At 54.6% G+C, this 23,891-nt stretch overlaps 1 protein-coding gene across 4 annotated transcripts; it reads right to left on the reverse strand.

Annotated features, from left to right (window-relative positions):
• On the reverse strand, positions 1-22,795 carry ADPGK (ADP dependent glucokinase). Of its 4 annotated transcripts, none has more exons than XM_040968990.1 (7): positions 22,547-22,795; positions 17,017-17,242; positions 13,654-13,716; positions 6,153-6,273; positions 3,909-4,105; positions 3,411-3,509; positions 1-1,335 (listed from the first exon to the last, which is right to left on the reverse strand). In XM_040968990.1, the coding sequence occupies exons 1-7, from the start codon at positions 22,768-22,770 to the stop codon at positions 784-786; spliced, it is 1,482 nt and encodes a 493-aa protein (XP_040824924.1). In that variant the 5' UTR covers positions 22,771-22,795; the 3' UTR covers positions 1-783. The 4 variants fall into 4 exon arrangements, with proteins under 4 accessions (XP_040824924.1, XP_040824923.1, XP_040824926.1 ...); XM_040968989.1 differs by having other exon boundaries at positions 1-1,338; XM_040968992.1 differs by lacking the exons at positions 3,411-3,509; positions 3,909-4,105; positions 6,153-6,273.
• Positions 22,796-23,891: the final 1,096 nt, after the last annotated feature.

The following is a 23,891-nucleotide window of genomic DNA, read 5'->3' on the forward strand; positions in this document are numbered from 1 at the left end:
CAGGGTTCCTAAAATGTATGTCATTTTTAATATGTTTAAAAGCACACAGAAAACTCAGGATTTATTAAAAAAATAAATAAATATTAGCATGACAAATTTATTCCTGATTCTGGGGCTATTGTGGGCTCCAACTCCTCGATGACTATGTTGATGAAAACATAAAATACAAGATTTGTCACACACATGACCTATTAGACACAGAGAAGCACATTCCAGTTTTAAAAGCAGTCCTCCAAAGCTATGAACCAACACAAATCCATCTTGTGTTGCAGAAGCCAAGCCACCAGGCCTGCAGTCACCCCTCCGCTAGGCTGCCCAGGGCTGCCCGGCCTGCAGCCCACTGTAAGGCACAGGAGGCCTGACCCATCCTGACTTGCCTCTCTGACCCCATCCCCACAAGGCAGGAAGGGCCGAGGACTCACGAGCAGCACACGAGGGTGCAACCGACAAGGCATGCATGTCTCAGCTGGCGAGGAGGCGCCACGTTCCCAGGGAGAAGCTGGCTGGCAAGGCTCCAGGAGGCTATGGAAACTGATGATATGGGACTGGGGTTGGGGTATCCCCTGTAATGCACCCAGCCCCATTAGGAGCTAACTGAATTTGGACGCAACACTGAAATGTGTGGACTTGCCCACGGGCTGGAATGTGTGTGGCACAGTCTCTGCTGCTGCTCTTCGGCTGTTCCCCATGTCAGTTCTGGAAGCTGTCCTGACACCCTTGGTCCTCTTCCAAAGCACTTCCTTGCTGAGATCCTCTCTGCTCAGCACACCCTGCAGGAGCCTCCTAGGAGCGGGGAAGCACCTCTGAATAGACAAGGCCTTCGGCTGAAATGGCGTCTCCCAGGCCCACAGTGCGAACGGGGTCTTTGCAGATCAGGACGGGGGTGAAGTGAAAGGATATCCCCTCTCTGTGCCACGTCACAACTGGCTCATTTGGGCTGAACACAATCCTGGGGCCTGCTTCCAAGCGGGAAGTCACAAACTCTTGGGGTGCCTTCAGGGACACTTGTTGGGCGTCGATGGTTTTTGTGGCGCAGGCCTGAGTCCCGGCCACCCGTGCTCCCGCGGCCACGGCCGCCACCTGGTTGGCCCAGTGCCCATCCACCGTTGCCAGGATGTGGTAGACCAGCGTGTGGAAGTGGATGCGGGTGAGGTCCGAGGTTCTGCTCTCACTCCTCCCGTGCTCTTTCAAGATCCAGAAGAGGATGTCACTGACCACGCCCACGTCAGGAACACCGTTCCATGAAGAGAGGGATGAGTGGGGCCCGGAGGCTGACTGGCTGAGAAATAACAGCTCCTGCTCGTTCAGCCCGAGGGAGGTCACCGCAGGGAAGACCTGCTAACGGAGAAGCAACAGGTCTCTCTCTGGCAGGAAGGGGGCAGCTTGTTCCTGCACACAGGGCTTCCGGCCCCTGGAGTCCTGGACTCGGTCGCTCCTCTAACCTCCTCCGCCTTCGAGACCAGCTGGGCAGACACTGTGTGTGGCTGCAGTGCCAGGCACTGTGCCCTGGAGCGCAGCGCAGCCCCACCGGTGCTAACGCTGCAGTCTGTATGCTGCCCCAGGTCATGTTCACCACGTCATGGGGGGGTGTCCTGTGGACTAGAAGCCTACAGAAGGGTGGAGCTTCCTGCTGAGGGAAGTGACATCTCTGGAGTGGATAAAATGCTCAGAACTGGGGCGGATAAAATGGCATGTCATGTTACTCCTCTGCCTGCAATGCTGGCATTCCATATGGGCGCCAGCTCCCTGATTAAGCCTGGAAAAGCAGCAGAGATTGGCCCACGTGCTTGGGCCCCTGCACCTAAGTGGGAGGCCTAAAAGAAGCTCCTGGGGCCCAGCTCCAAACTAGCTCCTTTTCTTACACATGTCGGGATCCCATATGGACCCCGCTCCCCATCCAGCTCCCTGCTTGTGGCCTGGGAAAGCATAGAGGACAGCCCAACTCCTTGAGACCCTACACCCATGTGGGAGACCTGGAAAAAACTGTTGACTCCTGGCTTCAGATTGGCTCAGCTCCGGCCGATGCAGCCACTTGGGGAGTGAATCATCGGATGGAAGATCCTTCTCTCTGTCTCGCCTCCTCTCTGTATATCTGACTTTCCAATTAAAAACAAACAACTTCAGAAGCCAGGACTGCCTGTGGCTGAGGATGCAGCCACTGCCAGGAACTCAATGTGCCGGCTGAGGGCTTCCCTGCCTCATCTCCCCTGGTGCCCACAGGAGGGACAGCTGGATTCGATGCCGGGTTCGGGACTGAGGTGGCAGCTACCGAGAAAAGGCAGAAGCGCCTTATTTAAAAAACAAAAAAATTTTTTGGAAAAATATAAATAAGAACTATTCTGAAAAACGTCAAGAGTAAACAAGTGTAAACAGTGGAAGGAGCTGTGTGGTGAAGCAGCTCACGGCCAGGGCAGGTGCACCCCTGGGGCGCTGGTTGGAGGGGTGAGGGGCAGCAGTATGGGGACCCTTATACTTGCTGCTCCGTGTCTAAGCCCAAGACTTCCCTGAGAAGGAAACGTCCACCCTAACCCTTTGCACTGAAACGCCATTCTCCATGCAGTGCTGGTGACAATGACACGAGGAAATGGGCAGCCGCACACTCAGCCAGGGGGTGTCAGTGGCACACCTCTCAGGGGCACACAGCGTAGCCTTGGCAAACCCACGCCTGAGAACTGGAAACACACATGCAGGCAAAAAGGAAGTGATGCAATTATTCTGCACCACTGTATGCAACAGTAAGGCAAACCACGGAAGTGTCTGGAGGGAGACAGCCCACCCCCATGCCACCCTGGGGCTGGGAGAAGCCCTCCAAGGGGAAGTCTGTGAGAGCAAAGCGGACCATTCTAGGTAAAAGGGGGCTGAAACAGGAGGGCTGTCCTCCCACATGGACATACCCATCCAACCCTCCAGAGACAGAGAACAGACTGAGGAGGACCAGAGGCAGACACCATGTGCATTGTGTAGTGTTTCTGCAACGTCGTCAGGGCTGAGGAGAGGTGAGGCGGGAGCCCGCATGACTGGCCTGAGCCCAGAAGCTTGTGGGCGACACAGGCGCTGACAGCCGGGGTCTCCGAGGTGGCCACCGGCTTGGCCCTGTCATCACACTGCTGCTGTCTGGACCAGGAGCAGAGGGGGAGAAGCCCTCACAGTTCCCTCCCTTGGAGCTCCTTGAGTTGAACTGGAAGCTCCTGAGCTTGACTTCCATTCTGTGAGGGAGGCCAGGCCCCACTCCGGCCATCACTGCCACACTTCCGCCTGCCTAGGAGGTGTATTTCAGAACACTCCTGGTCCTTCCTTGCAGCCTTGGGGCTATCTCCTGAGCTGCCAGAGCCCGCAGCTCTGTCCTGCTGACAGGGCAGCTTGTCCGCAAGGCCCCGGAGGCAAGGGCCAGAGGAGGGCCATGGGCTTACCTGCTGCAAGATACTGCTCATGAGCTCCCTATTGGTCATGCTGGCCAGCTCCAAGTGAACTGGAACCCCCGTGGGGATGTCAGAAATGGAGGTGACAACCTACACAGAGAAAAAGCAGCGCTGCCATCAGAGACAGGCAAGGAAGAAAAGCTGCTGCCCCCAACTGCCCTGAGCGTGTCCTCCAGCTGTGAGCACCATGCGTCCCGGGACTTCTGGGCATGAGGGGTGTTCTCTGCCAGAGTGTGTTACTGAAGAACTGCCTCGGTACCCCTGGTACGGCAGCTGAGCAGGTGGGCGCACACAGCACACAGACCAAACCCCCGCGGCCACATTCAGTGGAGCACAGGAGGCAGAAGTTGCCTTGTTCTCCCACTGCCACCCAGGCCTGAGAGCGAGCGGTGCCTTTTGCAGACCAGCTTCCTAGCCAGCGGCCCCAAGGGGTGAGAAGCCACAGGCAGACACTGGCAGGCTCTGCGAGACACCGGGCAGCACTGTTACCTCCAAGAGCCTCTTGGTCTGTAGCTCCTTGCTCTGTCCCTCCATCATGTGCAGGCCCGAGAGGACCACCAGGTCGGGCTGGAACTCCTCCAGGCTGGACACAAACACCTCCAGCATGTTCATGGCCCCGTTGGACAAGTCGTGAGAGAAGATGAAGCGATTGGCGTGGGGAGCTTCTGACTGGCCCCACTGCTCCCCTGGAAGAGCCAGTAAACACAGTGGGAAAGGGGGAAGAGACTATAGGCCTCCTGGCTGGGGGGGGGGGGGGCACTGACAGGCACCTCTTCTGGAGCCTGAGCTCCAAGCAGGCTGGCTTCCAGAAAGGCCCCTTGGTCACAGGGGTCTAAGGTCAGCACTGCGCTGTGGAAGGAGATGGAGCACAAACAGCCCCAACCTGAGACAGCCTGTGCCAAGGTGAGGAGCTCCCCGAGCCGCAGGAGAGTTGCCACAGGGTTGTCATTCGCCAGCACACGGTGTCCCTGCACCTACCCTGCCACAGGAGTGTCAGCCCCAGGAGCCAGGCTCACGCACCTCCTCCTGCTGCTGCCCACAGGACACGGTCCAAGGCTGAAGATGCCCAGCGGCTTCGACCACGCCTGTGCTAGCCGCTCAGAGAAGGGCTTCATCAAGTTCAAGTGCTACCTTCTGTTGACACGTGAAGCCTTTTCTACCTCTGCTATCCAATTGGACTCGCCCGCTTCCTTCCCACTCCAGCACCAGCTCTAGAATTTCCAATGCTTTTCCAAGTTTACACCTCCCGCAGGAGCTGGGATCTGAGGTGAGGGCCCTGCTGTCAAGCACACCACTCCTGCTGCCTCCCCTTGCCCCCGCTTGGCCGCGGCAGGAGTAAGCAAGGACAAGTGGTTCCGAGGACAGACCGATGACCTAATGCCCACAACACCAAACACTACAAGGGTAAACTCCATGTCCAACATCTAGATACTGTAATGGGCTAAATACTGATGCATAATATTGATGCTCTTCAGAGTGAGACAAGGACCTGGCTCTCCCATAGCGGCACCGCTGGGAAGCACAGCGAGGGTCTCTCTGTGAGAAGACACACACTGCCTTCAAAGCAGGGCTGCTTCTAGCAGGTGACAAGAGACAGAAATCAACCAGGACAAGGAGGAAGGCAGAGGAGCAGAGCGGGTGGGCCCAGAGCCCAGTGTCCACTGCTGCCAGCCAGTTGTCCTCACGCTGCAGCAGCCTGGCCCACAGCCGGGCTGGCATCAGCAGACCCACACAGTGACCCCCTGAGCAGGAGAGTCTCTGGGGAATTCTGTAGGAGAGAAACAGAGAAAAAAACCTGACCAACTCTCCTGTAATTTTCCTAAGTCAGAGGGAAGCTGGGGATGAGTGTGCGTCCTAGGGGCAGGCTTGAGAGCTGCTGCCGACCTATCCCGGGGCTGAGGACAAGGGAGCTGCCCATCGGGCCCAGGGAAGAAAACTCAGTGTGAGGCTTGGGACCCATCTCCCTTGGAGAGCAGCTGTGACATCTGGGTAATCAGAACACAACTGGCGGCTAGGACAAATAGGAGCCTGGCTAAAGATAACAGTGTCACCTGGTGGTCGCCAGGGGCCATGACAGGAAGCAGGAACTTGGCAGGGGAGGAGGGGTGCAGCAGAGGCAGGTCCCCTCCCCCACCACGAGGGCATGATGCCCTTCACTAAGATGCTCAGGAGGGCAGAAGGCTGAGGAAGGAAAGCGAGGGCATCTTGGGACTTGGCCGGGAGAGTGTTAATGTGCCAGTCTGGAGGCTTGGGTCTTCAACGGAATTAACACTGTGTTGAGAGGCTTGCCTTCTGAGCACACGCTAAGACCCAGCTGGAGGAGGCAGGGAGTGGGGGGCCAGGCCTGGGCTCACACAAGGGGATATAACACACATCATGAAACACAAAACACCTACCACTCGCATGCCCAGGGCAAAAGGAAATGCTACGGTCTGCCTGGGACTCAGAGCAGCTTGGGGCGGAGCCTGCCTGGGATTGGGCAGGGACACCCACCCACTCCCTTCTCAGTAACAAGGGAGATCATTTTTATTGAGCGTGCTCAGTCCTATCTGGGCTCCGAGTATCTTGACGGAGGCCCCAGGACTGGCCTGTGAGTCGTGGCTCTGCACTGAGACTATGGGTAATCTCAGCTGCATGGAACCAGGCTGGAAGTGGTGTGGCATGCACAAGATGCCCAATCGAACAACACTGCCTTCCCTGGCCAGGCGCACTGGTACTTACGCATTCCCTTACCTGCCTGATATTCCAGAATGAGGTGGAACTCATCCAATTCCTGCAATGACTCTGGAGGGACAAACACACTGTCATCAAGTAGCTCATGCAGCTTGGGACCAACTGGACCACAAAGGAGGACCTGGAGACAAGCAACACGCAGGCCGTCAGGACGCCCTCTCCTGCCCAGAACCCGCACAGCGGCCAGGCCAGCCACACACAGGCCGTCAGGACGTCCTCTCCTGCCCAGAACCCGGACAGCGGCCAGGCCAGCCACACGCAGGCCGTCAGGACGCCCTCTCCTGCCCGGGGCCCACACGGCGGTCAAACCAGCAAGGACATGCAGGCCACTTCCACCATCTTGGCGAAGCAGTGGAGTTTATGTCAAATTCTGAAAGCTCATGCTAGCAGACACAAAGCACCACAGACAAGGGCATGGAGGGATGAAGGTCACCCAGCTACAGGGGAAATAACAGTAATGCCATCTTAACACTCAGTGACTTCAGCCCCATTTGGTTTCTGAGAACTGCCTGGCACAGAGGGGTCCTTAAGGGATCAAAGGATTTACAATTGTTCTTCCTGACCGTTGGGAGCCCTCCTTTCACTGCAGCCATTTGCTTCTGTAATCAGCCTGCTACACTCCCTTTTCCAGCTTCCACTACTACCAGTTGATAGTGACCCAATGGTGTCGCCAGCTGTGAGCAACCTGGAGGCCTGTGCCGGCACAGTGGTCCATCACCACCTTGCTGGGGTGGCTGTCCCGTCGGCTCTTGCCTGTAACATCTCTGCATCTGGTGTGCTCTCGGACGGACCTCACGATGGAACAGGGTTACAGGGGAAAGTTCCAGATGACACTCAACATGCCCCACACCAAAGCTTGGAAAAGAAAGAGGTTTCTCGTGTGTCCAACTAGAAAACCTCAGGTCTTGGTAAAAACACACCTTCAACTTTCCTCAAGCCTCACCCCTGACCACTTTTTGTCCTTTTTCAAATTCTCTAGATCTTCACCTCAAAGATTTATTAAAGGCCAGAGTTAGCCTGTTACCTGTTAACAACAACAAAATAGACAAAATACACGAAACAATTGTTTTCAAAGTACTTGAGCAGGGGTGGGTATTTAACAATACAGCTAAAACACTGTTTCCCAGCATATGAAAAAAACAGTTTAGGGGCAGAATCTGTGAGGAATATGTGGGCTTACCTCTGTGGAACTGCAATTTCCGCTGATTTTCTCAAGAGCTAGCGGTGGTGATGAGCTGAGCTAGGCATGACCATGGAACACCCTCAGACACTCATGGGTACTGGGGTCGGAAACAGCCGGGCTCGTCCAGGCTATAGTACCCAAGAATAGGGTGTGGGGCAGGCTGAGCCGCAACACCCACCAGCTCATACAAAGGCTGGGATGAAGAGGGCAGACTACGTTGGGCAAGAGCCTAGCACCCACTAGCATATGTGAGATCTCAGGTCCAGGGGTGGGTCTGGTGGGGAGAACTTGGAAAATTCCCTGGTGGGCTGTAGCTTCTGCTGGTGAGTATGTGATTCAGGTCTGGGTGTTGGTCAGGGTGGGCAAGGGAGCTCCCTCCATTGGCAAGCGTGTGGGTTGGTTCTGGAGGGGAGTGGACCAGGCAAGACAGGGCCAAACACTACCCCACTGGCATGTGCAGGAGCCAGAGATGGTTTAAGACTGTGCAGGGTTAGGTTGCAGCACCCAAAAGTGAGAGTTGGGACTGGGAGCGGGTTGGGCAGGCCAGACTGCAGCAGCCAATGGCAAAGACCAAGAAGTGGATGGGTTATGCTGAATTGGGTCAGAGCAACCACCGGATGTGCAAGATCTGGGGCTGGGACAGGCTTTGTAAGGAGCTTAAGGTGATGCCTTCCCTGGCTGCATTGTGGTTCTCTCTGGTGAGTGCCAGAGCTGGAACAGGAGTGGCAATACAGGATGGACATGACTGCACTGTCCCTTGGCATGGGTGTGGACTGGGTCTGGGGTGTGCCAGACTGGCTAGACTCCAGCACCTGCTGGTCTTATAAAAGCCAGGGTGGGTATAGCATAGGCTGGGCCAAGTCTCTGCACCCACTGAACCATTGAGAGCTAGGTCTTGGCATGGATCACATGTTGCTGGGCTGTAGCACCCAACAGTAAGAACTGGAATGGGTGTGGGCCAGTGGGGCAAGGCCACTGTTCTTTCCAGGACAAGATGTAGACTAAGTCAGTCTGGGCCAATGAGATCTGCCACTAGGAAGAGCAGCTTGGGGAACTCCTCTGTCAGCACAGTCTGCTGCACATACCTGCATGCACAGGAATCAGGACTGGGGGCAGTGACTGGGAGTCACTTTGACTGGGCCTCAGTTCCCATTGGTATATGTGAGGGCTGAGTGTGTGGTAGGCAGGGTTCGGCTGGGTCGCAGCAACCACTGGTTTGTGTAGGAGACGGGACTGGAGACAGAACAGACCTAGCAACTGCAATCACCAGTGTGTGCAGGCTGATGTGGGTGACGGACTGAGCCGTGATCCCAGACCTGTACTGGCAAGCACACACAAAAGTCAGGTCTGGTATCACCTCAGACGAGGTTTCTTTCAAGATCCCTCAAATGAACCACTGGACTCAGAACTCCGACCATGGGGAAAACTGCAGGATCTGTGGTCTGATGTGGAGTGCATGTGTCAGAACTGGGCCTCCTCAGTGGCTTGGATACCCAGAGCAGTGGATGGATACCCAGGTGCATGTGGAGGATATAAAAGTCCACTGGGTCTATAGAGCATATTTAGTACCACAGTAGAGGATGGAGGGCAGAACAAACAGGACAACTGTCCCAGCCAAGCGTTGGCAGCAAATATCTGGGTGAATGAAGATTCTAAGGTGGACTATGTCAGTCAATGGATCTTGGGAATATTTCCTCATCCTTGGATCAGCGAACATCGACAGCATTTTAGAACTATCGGAAACCACTTGAGCAGAACCCTCAGAGCATGCTCCCCATTGGGGACCCTGGGATGACATTAGGTGGCCATCCCCCACCCCTGGGTACGGAGGTGGTTGAGGCTGGTGTGACTTCCCCTCTTCTCTCCTCCTTCCCCCAGACACAGGAAGGAGAAAAATTTGGAAACAATGGTCTCATCCACTTTCCCCTACTCCTTGACCCTTTCTGCCCTAACCACTGGTCCACACAGGCATGCCTTCTTCTCAACTATGTAAACGTCATCAAAAATAAAACTAAATTCTCACACACACACACACACACACACACACACACTCCCCACACTGGTTCCCAGGACTAGTGCAGTATAGCAAACTGATCCTCCATATGCAGTGCTCACATCTCTAATGGGTACTGGTTTAAGTCCTGGCTGCTCCACTTCTGATCCAGTTCCCTGCTGACTGCCTGAGAAAGCAGCAGACCATGGCCTAGGCCTTAGGCCCTGTACTCATATGGGAGACCCAGAAAAAGCTCCCAGCTTTGGATAGGCCTAGTTATAGTCACTGTGGCCATTTGGGGATGAGCCAGTAGATGGAAGACTTCTGTTTCTCTCTCTCTCTGCTTCTCTCAAGTAAAAAATAAATCATTCTTAAACAAACAAATAAAAACCACAGGGCTGGTACAGTGGTGTACCAGGTTAATTCTTGGAGTGCCAGCATCTCATATAGGTGCCAGTTCGTGTCCCAGCTGTGCTTTACTGCTTGTGGCCTGGGAAGTCAGTGGGAGACGGTTCAGGTCCTTGGGCCCCTGTACCCACATGGGAAACCTGGAAAAAGCTCCTGGTTCCTGGCTTTAGATTGGCTCAGCTCTGCTGTGGCCATTTGGGGAGTGAACCAGCAGACAGAAGATCTGTCTCTCTTGTAAAATCTGCCTTCCAAATAAAAAATAAATCTTTAAACAAAACACTGGTTCCCAAACATGGGAGCGCCGGTGTGGTACCTGACACCAGCTTCTGACTTTGCCCACCGAGATCCTAGGGAGCAGACTGGCCTTGAGTGCCCAGGTCCTGCTCCCCACAAGGGAATTCCTGGCTCTGGTCTGCCCCCAACTCTGGTCGCTGCTGGCATTTGGGAAGTGAATTAGTGGTGGGCACTCTCTCGGTCCCTGCCTCTCAAAGAAGACAAACGAAATAAAACCACTCAGATAATCAAGCAAAGAAGTACTGTGATCCCCAAGAAAAAGAGCCACACTGGTGACCCTGCAGGGGCTGAGTCAGGGCCTGGCAGAGCTGTGCCATGTGGTGCTTTAGGCAGAAGGCGTGTGCTTCTGGAGCTGCTATGGGGCCAGACGCTGGCCTGAGCGCGCCCCAAGTGCTCCCTCTGGATAAGCACACACAATTACTTTTTAACATGTAATTAAACGTGAAGATTTATAATATAGCACAAGTAAAGCTGATCCCAGAGGGGAGAAGTGGACGTGCACTGCTGGATAAGCCGCAGACTGCACTACAAAACCCCAAGTAAGCACTCCAGCAGCAAGGAACGACAGCTAGTCAGTCAGAGGAGCTAAAATGAACCAGAGAACAACCCACAGCCGGCAGGGAGGTGAGGAAGCAGCAGGGAGGTGAGCTCACGGAAACAGCAGTGGTGTCAGACGCACACCCAGCCTCACGCAGCAGCAACCACGGTTTGTTTGGTTTTGCTTTTTTGCAGGGGGTGAGGGTGGTGGGGTCAAGTCTAAAAAGTGGGAAACACATTCAGGCATAGAAAGGGGAAAGCGGGAGAGAGAGGGTGCTCCTCCCTGAGCCTGGGAAGAAGACGGTTATATGATACCAAACTCCAGGCCCCAGAGAGGGGCAGGCCAATTTGGGGAGGGGGTATTTGATTGACAAGCGGACTGTAGTACACAGGAAGGGGGAGGCGGCTTCTGATTTGTGAGTCTAAGTTTGCTGTCTTCCTGCCCCATTTCATTCCCTCCTTAGCTTTCCACTCCTGCCTTAAGGGTTGCTGAAGGATGCAGTCTATTCTGTTCTCTGTAGCTACTTCCTCCTGATGAGGAGTGTCTGCCTTGCCTGTCTTGGGTTCAGAAAAATCTCTCCTTATCTCATCTAATGGATTCACCAACAAATGACCAGTACCAGTATCTGGAGGGATAAAGCCACAACAGATTCTTCAGATCTTAAGGGGTTAAGAGAATATTATGGTTAGTTTTATGTCAATAAATGAACAATTTAAAAGAAAATGGATGGAGTCCTTAAAAAATGTCAATTACCAAGCTTGCCTGTGAAACAGAAAATGTGAACTCTAGATCTAGAAGGTGTCATTGATGAATCCTACAAATACACGCGTATATAAATTAATACATCAGAACCAGTCAGGTTCATCACAGAGATGCCAGGTCAATGTAAAAAGCAAGCTGTACAACCTTCTCCACAGACGCAGGAGCAGTCAACATGATGCAGTACTAACTTGGCCAACTGCTGCAGGATATTCTCAAAGGCACTGCTCCCCCAGAGTCTAGCTTCTCCCCCACCAAGCCCGCCCTGGCTCTGCTCTCCAGGGCCTACTCCCAAGATGCCACACAGCACAGAGAGGCGACTTAGGGCCGACCTCTGGCACCACCGTTCCCACGTCTGAACACAGACAGCTTTAACTCTGCATGTTTGCCTTCCCACCTGTGGTAACAGAAGGAGTTCATCCACGGGGCATCCTGAAGATTGAGTGAGTTTTCTGTACATGCCCAGCACTTAGAATAGACTTGGTTTACAGTTAGAACTGAGTGTTCACTGATGCGAGTTGTTTCTGGAAAACACCTTGTTTGTGGGGCTCAAAGGCAAGTAGGTCATTGAAGTCACAAGATGGTGGCTAAGAAGAGCCTTAGGTGGGGATCAATGTCACTAGGTTATGGCGACCAATGGAAGAGCGCTGGGCGTGAACCAAGGCAGGGATCAAGCTGCTTTAAAGAAAGACTGATTGGTCAGGGGCCATTTCTGTGCGGGAGAACACTGTGCCCCTGGCCTATGGGAGGGGGCTTCCGCAGTCTGCTGATGACGACTGGTTCCTAGTTCTCCTCTCCTGGAATTCCTGGTCTGAGGCTGTTCGCTGTTCTATTTAAGAGTGTGCGTTTCCCAAATAAAGCAGAACTGCTCAGAATCCCTGCCACGTCTGTTTGTCTCTCACGTACCGGGAGGCTGCATGGTGGGCAGTTGGCTCACCCCTTCCAACAGTGGGGTACTAGAGGATGGGATCTGTGGGGAAGGAGCCCTGCACGGTCCCACTGTAAAGGCCCCTTTGCTCCTGTGAGTGCTGTACCTACACTGGGCGTGCAGGTCTGGATACAGTGCCTCCTGCTCCCAAAGCTCAAAAGTGTGTATTTAAATACCTACTTAAAGTATTTAACATGTGCACATCCGATGCATCCACACAGGACAAGCCCACCAAGCCAGGGAACCAAGCTTCCCTCTCTTCATTGAGAAGTGCAGCCCCTACCAGGCCTGCAGTGCAGAGCTGTCCCTCTGGAGTCTGTTACCTGGCATCCAGCTCCGAAGGTCTGGCAGCTGTAAGAGGAGCCTGAGCCCATGCAGGGAAAACCCTGCAGCATGTCAACCTGAGTCTGGCACCCCTGGCACGGGAATCCTCCACCTTGTGCCAGCCCATGTCTGGGCCTCCCTGGAACTCTTCTCCAAGGCTGTGTGGACTGAGTAACGCACACCCCTTTCTCTGCTCAGCCTCCCAATCAGACTGGCTGCAGCCTGTCCAGAGACCAGCAACACTGCCGGTCCTCCCACGGCCAGCACCAGGACAGCCTCCTCTCAGGGACCCAGGAAATCTCCTGGAATTCTGACAGGAGGGCCTGCCTCTGCTGCACAGGAGCTGGCCAAATGCCCAGAGGCCAGCCCTGGAGTCCCCACCTGTCCCCTTGAGAGTTAGCTACTCCCTGTAAGCTAATGACTGCCAGAAAACAGGTACTTGCACTCCAGAATTTCCCAAGAGCTTCAATTCCTACTGCAGAGTGAATATTCACACGATAACACGTCCTAACAGCCACCGTGCGACTCCCACTCCTCGTTCCACACAGATGGCCTGGCCAGGGATGCCACAGCAGTGCCACCTGCTACCTGAAGGCAGGCATAGCCAGCTCTCATCCTATCGTCTTCTGGCCCCTTAAAGACACTCTCCCATTGACTTCAGTCTAGTGGCTTTCATTTTCCAAGACTCTGGGTCTGGATCCAACAACACTGCCAACTTGGTTTCCCCTCATCACTCACAGAACCTGTCTCCGGTTTTGACTCCAGAGCCCTGGAGTGCTGGCTCACGGGTCCCAGCTGTCAATCTCTGTAGGATTCTCCCCGGCTCATGTAGCGAGTGAGCTGGGGCTGGCAGCACTGGCAGCAGCATCCACAGCTGTACCCTGCTGCTGCAAGGATCATCCCCCCACAGGCCAGCGGTGTGGTTCCTACTGCTCACACCCAATACTGCACAGCTTCCAGGCAGCAGGCCAGCACCTCACATTGACTGACTCAGGAAACAAACTCTTTCTTGCTCCTGAAAGTACTGGGACACCAGCAACACGCACAGGTTTGAATCCTGGGAATCTCACCTACCTGTAAATCTGTGTTGGCTGCGAATTTCTGTCCAATGAGCGCTGCGTTCCCTCCGACGTAGTGCTGTAAGTCAGGGCGTGGTCAGCAGTCAGCAGGTCTGTTTTTCTTGTTTAATTTTCAATCTAAATATTTATAGTTCCTTTCCACTGCAAAATGCGTTGAAGTGACTTTACAAGGGACATGGAGATAAGGCAGGGACGGTGAGTGCTCAGGAGGGAAGGGCTAACTGGCCCTCGCTGGGGATGGACGTGGGCTCTGGGCGTGGCTGGAGGGCTCCTGAGGACAGCACACTGCAACCCTAGAGGCGATCTCACTCTCTCCCACTCCTCCCAAGGACATTCAACACATGTTAACATGAACTCAAGTCTCACTCCTGGGTGAGGAACCCATATCTTCCTTTCCACCTCCACCTCCATCTTCGGTTCTTCCCTTCCTCACTCTACCAGTACACCTTCCTCTAGCCTTAGGATCCCTTTCTCACAGCAGGTAAATCCCAGATGGTGTTTTCAGAGTTGGCTCCTGGGTGGCTGTCTGTTTCCCTTCCCCTAACAGTAACTTAGTCCCCACAGTCACCTTCCCAGACAGGGCTGGAGACCTGTTTCCGAAGTCTGAAACCTCAGCAAGCCCCTCACACAGTCCTCATTTACATGGCCTCTGCTAACTGGGTGCAAGGCTAGCCCTTTCCCACTCAACAAATAAATGCAGGGCTGGTGCCATGGCATAGCAGGTGGGGCCACTGCCTGTGGCACTGGCATTCTGTACAGGCGCTGGTTCGAGTCCCAGCTGTTTCACTTCGGATGTGCTGGGAGAAGCAGCCACAGATGGCCCAAGTGCTTGGGCCCCTGCATCCATGGAAGAAGCTCCTGCCTCCTGGCTTCAGTCCGGCCCAATCCTGGCCATGGCAACCACTGAGGACTGAACCAGTGGATGGAAGCTCTCTGTCTTTCCTTCCCTCTCTAACTCTGCCTTCTAAAAGAATAAATCTTAGGAAGAATAAAAAGTAAATGCTCTGAAAATGCTGGCTGTCAAATTTAGAGAAAGAAAAATCCATTGGCAAATGGGTCTTCCTGGAGTAGATTTGGAAAAGGAATGGCCCTAACACTGGACAGTATTTTCCCTTCAGCCCGGCTCTCAGTTAACGCAAGGTGATAGCACAAGTGGCCACAGGTGCATCCATGGGCCTTGGGAAGTGGGTCAAGGAGGGAGGCTACTGCTCTGGTTTTGAAGCTGAGATGCCTGCTCAGTAGTCCTGCCCAAGCTCCCACCACAGCCGGGTGCTGCACCCATGCAGTGGCACTGATCAAGCCACCCTTGGACACTGGCTGCCCCTTGCTCCTCCTCCAGGCTGGGTGACTGTGATCCACCTTTCAATTTAAAAAGACAGTGCTGGGCCCGGCGCAGTGGCGCAAGTGGTTAAGGTCCTCACCTTGCACGCCCGGGATCCCATATGGGCGCTGATTCTAATCCCGGCAGCCCCGCTTCCCTTCCAGCTCCCTGCCTGTGGCCCGGGAAAGCAGTCGAGGACAGCCCAAAGCTTTGGAATCCTGCACCCGTGTGGGAGACCCGGAAGAGGCTCCTGGCTTCGGATTGGCATAGCATCGGCCCGTTGCGCTCACTTGGGGAGTGAATCATCAGACGGAAGATCTTCCTCTCTGTCTCTCCTCTCTGTATATCCGCCTTTCCAATAAACACAAATAATAAAAATAAATCTTAAAAAAAAAAAAGACAGTGCTTTCCACAGGTAAGGTCTTTTGTTTTTTTTTAAAATTCATTTTATATTTTTATATTTTTATTGGGAAGGCAGATCAGATTCATGGAGAGCAGGGACAAAGATCTTTCATCGCTGATTCTATCGTCATTGGCACAATGGTTAGAGCTGAGCCGAAGGCAGCCAAAGCCAGGAGCCAGGAGCTCTTCTCGGTCTCCCACGCAGGTTCAGGGTCCCAAGGCTTTGGGCCATCCTCAACTGCTTTCCCAGGCCACAAGCAGGGAGCTGGATGGGAAGTGGGACAGCCAGGACACAAACTGGTGCTATTATGGGATCCTGGTGCATGCAAGGTGAGGATTTATCCACTAGACTATCATGCCAGGCCCCCAAAACCTGGCCTTTTAACACACCGGCTTTAACTACTGTCTTATTTCACCAAAAACTAAGAGAATTCACTCCAGAATCTGCAGAGGTGGACATGGAATTTCTAGATGCTGGTTACTAATTGCTGAGAGTATTCTTGTCCTCTATTTTAAGGAACCAAAGGGCACCAAACTCAAACAGCAAACACGGTAGGTTTCATAGGGTTGAGAAATCTTGGGCCCCAAGGAAGAAAATTTCCGTTTCAGTGGAATCTTTCTCACTGTGAAACCAAAGGCAGGACAGCGCAGGGCAGAAGGCAGGCTGCCGTTTGGGTGGATGATAGCCGGGCGGCAGGTGAGACCCACCCAGATCCTCCTCGGGGAGCTGCCCCCCACAGCCATCCACAGGAGCAGAAAGGAAACCAGCAGCTTGTTGTCTGCTTTTAGCAGCCAGCTGGCTGAGGGCTGTGCCCACTCCTGCCATTCCAGTGGGCGGCTCCGAAGGATGAAAATTGGGAACACCATCCGAATAAAGTGGCCACAAAGGTCCGTCTGTGAAAGGTATCCGTTAAAAACAGCGAAGCGTGTCCTTGGTCAGCAAGATGCCTGACCAGGTGACCAGGATGTCTCGGCTCCCTTCCATCTCAAGATGGCCTAGCTTGTGCACCTGAGGCTCTCAGGCCAGCTGTATCAGCTGGAAAACTTGCTGGGATCTACAGAGTCAGAACTCCAGGTCAGCAGCCCCTCCACAGAACACTTGTGGCCACTCACCTCTTGCAATTACCAAAGTAACCTGCATCTTTCAGCATCTTTCACTGTGGCTCTGTCCCCTCCTCTTCCCCACCCAGCATACAGCAGGCAATGCCTGTGCAGGTCTGGCACAGCTGGGGAACAAGAGGGTACATTCAGGGAGTTCTAGCTAGAAGGGCTGCTGGCACCTCATCACCGCCCATCTCACAGCGCTCACAGTGAGGAAGCCTGCTCCATATGAGCAAAGACCCGCCTGCCCCCTCCTGTGCCACAAGCAGAATGTTGCCGGCCACAGCCACAAGCATGAGTGAGCCACAAGCCCCATCAGTGAGGAATTTCAGTAAACTGACTCCATTAAAGCTGCTTGGAAACAGCAGCGTTAGCAAAAGACCGGTTACTGCGCTGTACAAAAAGGAAAACACCCCGTAGAACTGGATTCCCAGTGGCTGCCATTTTGAGGCGTGGTACACCGCTTCTAAAATCTAGGTGAAAAAAGGCACCCTTCCCCCAACTCTGGCTGAGCCCCTGGGGAGAGTAACAGACCTGAGCGTCAGGGAGCTCCGAGGCAACCTGGGCGATGTCCCGAAAGGCCTCCTTGCTGCTGAAGAAGCGCTCGGCAGCTGCTCCCTTCCCCATGAAGTGAGTGAAGGCTTCCTCCAGATCATCCCTTGAATGCAAGACAGCGTGATCTCTGCCATGCCCAGGACTCAGACCAAGTGCCTGCAGGAGCTTCACTCCCGAGAGCACCACGTCGACACATGCGTTGACCCTGGAAGGGAGGAGAACAAGAGCTGCGACAGCGGTAGGGGCACTGGGCGCGCCCACGTCTGATGGCTGGAAGACACCACAGAGAACCGAATGCAACTGGACAGCCAGTGGCACACACACGAGGAGACTCCTGGGCGGAGGGATGAAGACTCCATTCACACTAGCCACAGGGTCATGAGACAGGGGCTTCGCATTGAATGAAACTGTGGTGACAAGGAGGCAGATTTTTTTCTGAGAAAATGTTGGCAGTCCAACTGCCTGGATTCACGCTGGCTGTATGGCTTGCTAGGAGTCATTTTATGTTCTCTGCCTCAGCTACCTCATCTGTAAAATGGCAACAGCAGGTATGTAACTAACTCATCAAAAAAGGATTCCACCTGCCAGTTCACTCCCCAAATGGCCCCCAACTGCTAGACCTGGGCTGGGAGCCAGGTGTTTTCTCTGAGTCTCCACATGGGTGCAGGGAGTCAAGGTCTTGGTCCATCTTCTATTGCTTTCCCAGAGGCATTAGCAGGGAGCTGGATGGAAAATGGGGCAGCTGGGAGATGAGCCAGGGCCCATGTGAGATGGTGGTGCCCACACTGCACTTAGTGCTCCTTAGGGGTCAGGGAGATACAAATGAAAATCACCTTGAAGTACTACCTAACTCCAGTGGGACTGGCCTACATTCAGAACTCCGCTAACAACACTGCTGGTGTGGACGTGAGGAGAAAGGTACCTCCCCTCACTGCTGGTGGGAGGGCAGCTAGTATAACCATGAGGGAAGTTAGTATAAAGAGTGCTAAGAGAACTGAAAATAGACCTGCCATAAGACCCTGCTACCCCACTTCCCAGAATATATCGAAAGGAAATCAGATCTGCTTATGACAAAGGGATCTGTAATCCTATATTTGCAGCAGCACAATATACAATATGGAAGACATGGAAACAATCCAGACGTGCGTCCAAAGAAGAGTGGTTAAAGAAACTGTGACACATCTACTCCGTGGAATGCTACTCAGCCATTAAAAAAACGAAATTCTATCATTTACAATCAGGTGGTCCCAAATAGAGACCATTATGCTCAGTGAAATAAGTCAATCCCAAAAGAATAAACAGCAAATGTTCTAAGGCAACATTTATGCAAATATAATAACAATAGCTTTTTCAATACTGTTTTGCTGCATCTCACAGGATTTTTTTCCCACTTCTTTAAAAGTTTATTTTCTCTGGCCCGGCGGCGTGGCCTAGCGGCTAAAGTCCTCGCCTTGAACGCATTGGGTTCCCATATGGGCGCCGGTTCTAATCCAAGCAGCTCCACTTCCCTTCCAGCTCCCTGCTTGTAGCCTGAGAAAGCAGCCAAGGACGGCCCGAAGCCTTGGGACCCTGAACCTGCGTGGGAGACCCGGAAGAAGCTCCTGGTTCCTGGCTTCGGATCGGCATAGCATCAGTCATTGCGCTCACTTGGGGAGTGAATCATCGAATGGAAGATCTTCCTCTCTGTCTCTCCTCTCTGTATATCCACCTTTCCAATAAAAATAAAATAAATCTTTTAAAAAAATAACATTAAACAATTTTTAAAGTCATTGAACCATTACATGTCAGACATTAAACTTTTCTCTAATGCAAAAATATGAACCTTAAATGCTCTAAGGTGCAAAAAAAAAAAAATAAAGCTGACTGCAGACACAAAGCTGCAAGTAGAAAATCCCTCAGCTCATCCAACAGGTGTCAGTCAAAACGCAGGTGCAGCGGCACCGCACACAATTACCACTCACCACCCCCCCACACACGTGTTCTTTCAGACGGTCCCGTTTTCAAACTCTCATTATTTATACAAACATCACAACCCTACAATAGTTTAGCATTTTGTATGTGGGACACTCCTCCTGTAGGTACCTCCACATGTGTAACACTGTAACCAGAGCAAGGCTCCCTCCTTGGTCTAACAGGTGAGCAAGATCATCACCTGCTGTGTTTTTTAATCAGGAGGAAACAGCGGGAGGGGCAGTCAGATGCAGGAGACAGCAGGATGTGCAGGTGGCAGGCATGAGGGATGCCACACTCCTCTGAGGCCTATGGGGCAAATATTGACAAATCATCTGGAGGAGAGAGGAGGCAACAGATTCTTGAAGCTGGAACAAGAGGAGAAAGGGGCGTGTGGAGGGCACTGGGCCCCAGGCTGGAGGACCAGACCTGGACAGCCTGCTTCTTGCTCCTGCCACTGCTTTGTCCTCTGCCACACACCTCGGAGGTGCTTCTCAGCTTCCAGCTGTCTCAGAGGGCACAGACAGACCCTGCAGAGATGTCAGTGTGCTGACCCGGGGGGGAGGCTCTGGACAGCAGGGCACTCATGACTGAAGCACCCCACGCTAGGCAGCCGTCCTCAGAGACCTCCGCAGCCTGCACAACGCCTTAGAGATCATCATCAGCGCGGTCAGCTGACAAAAGCAGGGCTAAGGCTTAACGTCCCACAGAGCAAAGACAGAGCCTCAATTCACACCCAGACCTGATGCTGGTGGCCATAGCAGCACAGGGGAGCGACCGGGGGTGGACACAGCGGGAGTGCTGAGTGTACTGGGAAAAGAAAGGGCGAGTGTCAGATCTGAGGACATTCACCGGCTGTCACTCAACGAGCAGTGGGTAACAGGGGAGAACCCCATGTCCTAACAGGTGTGGCGATGGGGCTCAGCCGCAACGTGGTTTCAAATCCCTGCTTCCATTCACCAGCCTGATCAATTCTCCCCGCTCTCCTCCCAGGCGTCTACTGTCAGCAGCTGGTGAGAACAGCTCCTAATTCTTTGAAATACAGCCTGGCTTCCCCCCCACAGCTTGCTTTTCTAGATGTTCTTGGCATGAAGAGGAAACCAGGCTTCAGCTGTACCACCTGCACTACTCCATGAGGACTGCATGGCAACACTGTATCTGTCCCCCCACAGCTACTTGAAGTACCCCAAAGCTACCCCTACATCTAACCCACCTCACCCTGCGCCACCACTGCCAAACAAACAACAGCCTCTCCACCAGTGTCCCTCTCCACCAGTGTCCGGCTCTCAAAACATTCCTCCCTGAGACACGTCACACTTAGCTTGGAGTGTGTGAGGCAAAGAGGAAGAATTAATGAATAGAGTGTGAAAAGGGGAAGGCAATGAGAGCCTGTATGCAAACTTGTGTAGCTTCATCTACAGGCTAAAAATCTCTTTCTGCATAAATGTTAAATCTACCCTACCCCCCCCACCCCCACCCCACCAAATGTGAAGCAAAACAGGTTGGCTCAGAACCTGCCCTTCACCTTCTCCCCATTTATCCTCAGCAGAGAACTTGGCCTGGCTCACCCACTCAGAATGCTTCTGGCTTTCCTGACCACGATATGGACAGAAGGGTGCTTCTGGTCTGGCCCCATCCTCTGTGGCCACGTGCACCTCACCTTCCTCTGCTCCAGGTTCCTCATGCCAGCACAGCCATCCTCTGTTCCCCAACAGTCCACCTGTCACTTCCTAGATCTGGCTCTTGCCGTGGTGGGTCTGTCCCTTCTGCCTGGAAGTCTCAGGTTGCTTTCCACCCCCACGACTTTAACCTCCCCTCACTATTCTCCTGGGGGATCCCAGGCTGTCTCTGACTGTATCCAACCTGCTGGCGCCTGCAGCTCTGCCTTTTACTGCCAGCAGCTGGCAGGGACAGTTCACTTGCACCCCCACAGTCAGTCCACTTTCCTTCCTCTGAAATTCAGCTTGGCTTCCTCCACCACTTGCTCTTTTCTAAATGCCTCTTCAAGTGGCAACCATATGGCATGCCGAGGGTGTACCCACGCAAATCACAGCCACAGCGCCAAGTCCCACTCTGCATTTTCTTTTTTCAAAGTGGCAGTGATAACTTCTCCCCTTAAACCCCATGTGCTCCTAGTAGGGCCTGTGCCTGATCCTATGCTCAGCCATCGTTGTGTTGTCAGAAAAACAAGGAACAGACGGTCAGCCTGCTCCACCCAGGCACCATCCACTGCTCTACAACCACAGCAGAGGGTTGGCCTGCTCCACCCAGGTATTGTCCACTGTCCTGCGAGGATCACAGGCCAGACTGCCTGGCTGGGCCCTAGTAAATCTCACATTCCAAGAAGTGCATCAAACGGCTGTTGTTCCACTCAGGAGTGATTGGGGTGAAGCAAAAGTAAACAGGGCTCCAGCCCTCTGATCACCGCTCTAGGGGGACATTAAGGAGTTTTCCTTTGAGACAGCAGGTTCTCCCTTAACCAAGCCTTCTCATGCTTGTCACAGACAATGTCACACACACTCACTGGGGTGAAATCCCTGACCCCCAAAGTGACCGTATGTGACATGGTGCTAATGCAGGGCTAAGGACAGAGCCCCAAGTGAGCAGAAATGGGGCAACTGGGAGGCAGCCCAGGGACATTCTGTTCTTGGGCATGCTAACTTCTCACAGCCTCCCAAGCTGGCCAGCAGCACAGCGGACACATCCGTTCCCTACAGGAGAGGCAAGGACTCCCAATATGCTGAATGCACGACGTGGGGGGCCTGTTCCTTCTGCCTGGAAGAAGGGGCTGACACCCCAGAAAGCAACAGACTAACAGCAGTGCACATGGCATTGCCCCAGGTGGGCAGGTGAGAAGCTGGACGCCAGCCACCCTTTGTCCCAGCACCGGGGAAGAAGGCTAGTGAGACAAGAGGCGAGAGGGACATCCTGGGAGCCTCTCATAGGCAAGGTCACACCCAGTCCCAGGGAGATCACGGGCGTGCAGGCCAGGAGGGTGGGAGGGATCACAGCAGGTAGTCTCCTCTCCCAGTCCTTACCAGCACCAGGCCGGGCCGGGCCGGAGTGACCGAGGGGCCAGCAGCCCACGGAACCTCGAGACGTGACGAGGGCAGGGTGACCGGGTCAGCCCACGGAGCCCCTTGCCATGACCAGGGCAGAGGTGACGGGGGGGGGGGGTGAGGGGAGCAGTCCACGGAGCCCAGCGCCGTGTCCAGAGCAGGGTGACCGGGTCAGCCCACGGAGCACACGCTATACCCAGAGCAGGGCCGGAGTGACCGAGGGGCCAGCAGCCCACAGAGCCCCGCACTGTGACCAGCGCAGGATGACCGGGTCAGCCCACGGAGCCTCTCACTGTGTCCAGGGCAGGATGACCGGGTCAGCCCACGGAGCCCCTCGCCGTGTCCAGCGCAGGGTGACCGGGTCAGCCCACGGAGCCCCTCACAAAGTCCAGGGCAGGATGACCGGGTCAGTCCACGGAGCCCCTCGCCCCACGCCGCCTCGCGGGGACGCCGGGAAGGCCTTCTCCGCGACAGCTGCCCCGAGGGACCCGGGCACTCACCCCACGGCCACGCGGCGCCAGCGCCGGGCCGGCTGCACGATGAGCGCATCCCAGGCGGCTGCCAGCCGGCTCTCGGGGGAGGCGGGCGCCGGCGCCGGGCCCAGCCGCAGCGAGCTCCAGAGCGAGCGCAGCGCCGACGCCGGCAGCTCAGGCTCCAGCAGGAACACGCAGCCCACTACCAGCGCCAGGAAGCCCGCGTAAGCCGAGCCGCGCCACAGCGCCATGGAGACCGCCACGTTCCGGCCTCACGCCTCTTCCGGGCTCCGCACGGCCACCGTCGCACGCGTGTACGTCAAACCAGCGCGCCAAGGCCCCGGAGGGGAGGATGAAGTGGGGGTGGGGCCGATCTGGTCACGTGAGTGGGTGGGCTGAGACTGGGGCGGGGTCTGGTCTCACGTGGGGCGGGGCTCCCGTGGGCGGGGCGTGGCTCCCGTGGGCGGGGCGTGGCTCCCGTGGGCGGGGCGTGGCTCCCGTGGGCGGGGCGTGGCTCCCGTGGGCGGGGCGTGGCTCCCGTGGGCGGGGCGGGGCACGATTTGCGAGGTGTGGTCCTTGGAGCTTTTGCACAAAGGCGGGTGCTGGGCCGGCACTGGACTGCAGTGTTGCCCCAGAGAAGGTCGCTGGGCGCGCGTTAGCTTTGCCTTGGCTTTGCCTTGGCTTTTCTCTGTTGCCTATTCCAGCCCGTTAAGGGAGTGGATGGGGAAGTGGAGCGGCCAGACCCGAACCGACTCCCATATGGGATGCCACTGCTGGCAGGTAGAGGATTAACCTGGCTAGTCCACCAGCCATTTCTCTGCTTGGACAGCCTGCCCACGGGCCTCAATGGCTGCAGGCTCTCTCCCACCTCCTGAGCCAGTGCCTCAGGGGCTGGTAGCTTTTCAGTACCACTGAATTTGCTCAGGGTACTCGCATCCTGTGTGGATATGAGTTAGCACTAGTCAGTAACTGGCCTAGTGCTGGGTACTTAGCAAGTAAGTCATTGAGCAAAAGCATGCTGACTGCTCTGCCAGCTGCGTTACAGAGACTTCAGAGATGAGGGCCAGAGCTGGGGAAGGCCAGCTTCCCTCAGTGGAGGTGGGAAGACAGGTACTAAGTGAATCTGGGGTCTCCAAGCACGCACTACTGTGTTTTCAGGTCAAGCTGGCTGCTTCTCTGGAAAACTACAGACCCAGGCTATGATGGCCTGGGTGGGCAGCCAGTGGTCAGCTCTCAGGGTCAGCGGCCCTCTGAGGGTCACTGGCGCTCAAAAGCAGTGACAGAGGTTCTGCAGGGTCCCAGTCACCTCTGCCCACATTGTCCCCAACCATTCCTACTTTTTTTTTTAAGATTTATTTTTATCAGAGAGGCA

This window comes from Ochotona curzoniae, unplaced genomic scaffold (genome assembly GCF_017591425.1).
Source record: "Ochotona curzoniae isolate NIBS_2020 unplaced genomic scaffold, NIBS_Ocur_1.0 scaffold_4701, whole genome shotgun sequence".
Classification (NCBI taxonomy): Eukaryota; Metazoa; Chordata; class Mammalia; order Lagomorpha; family Ochotonidae; genus Ochotona; species Ochotona curzoniae.

Excerpts from the sequence above, each read along its gene's own strand:
- ADPGK (XM_040968989.1), bottom strand. The coding sequence starts at position 22,770 with ATGGCGCTGTGGCGCGGCTCGGCTTACGCGGGCTTCCTGGCGCTGGTA. Across the intron at positions 3,510-3,908 it reads AGACCAAGAGGCTCTTGGAG|GTTGTCACCTCCATTTCTGA; the intron begins GTAACAGTGCTG and ends TTCTCTGTGTAG. Across the intron at positions 1,339-3,410 it reads TGAGCAGTATCTTGCAGCAG|CAGGTCTTCCCTGCGGTGAC; the intron begins GTAAGCCCATGG and ends CTTCTCCGTTAG.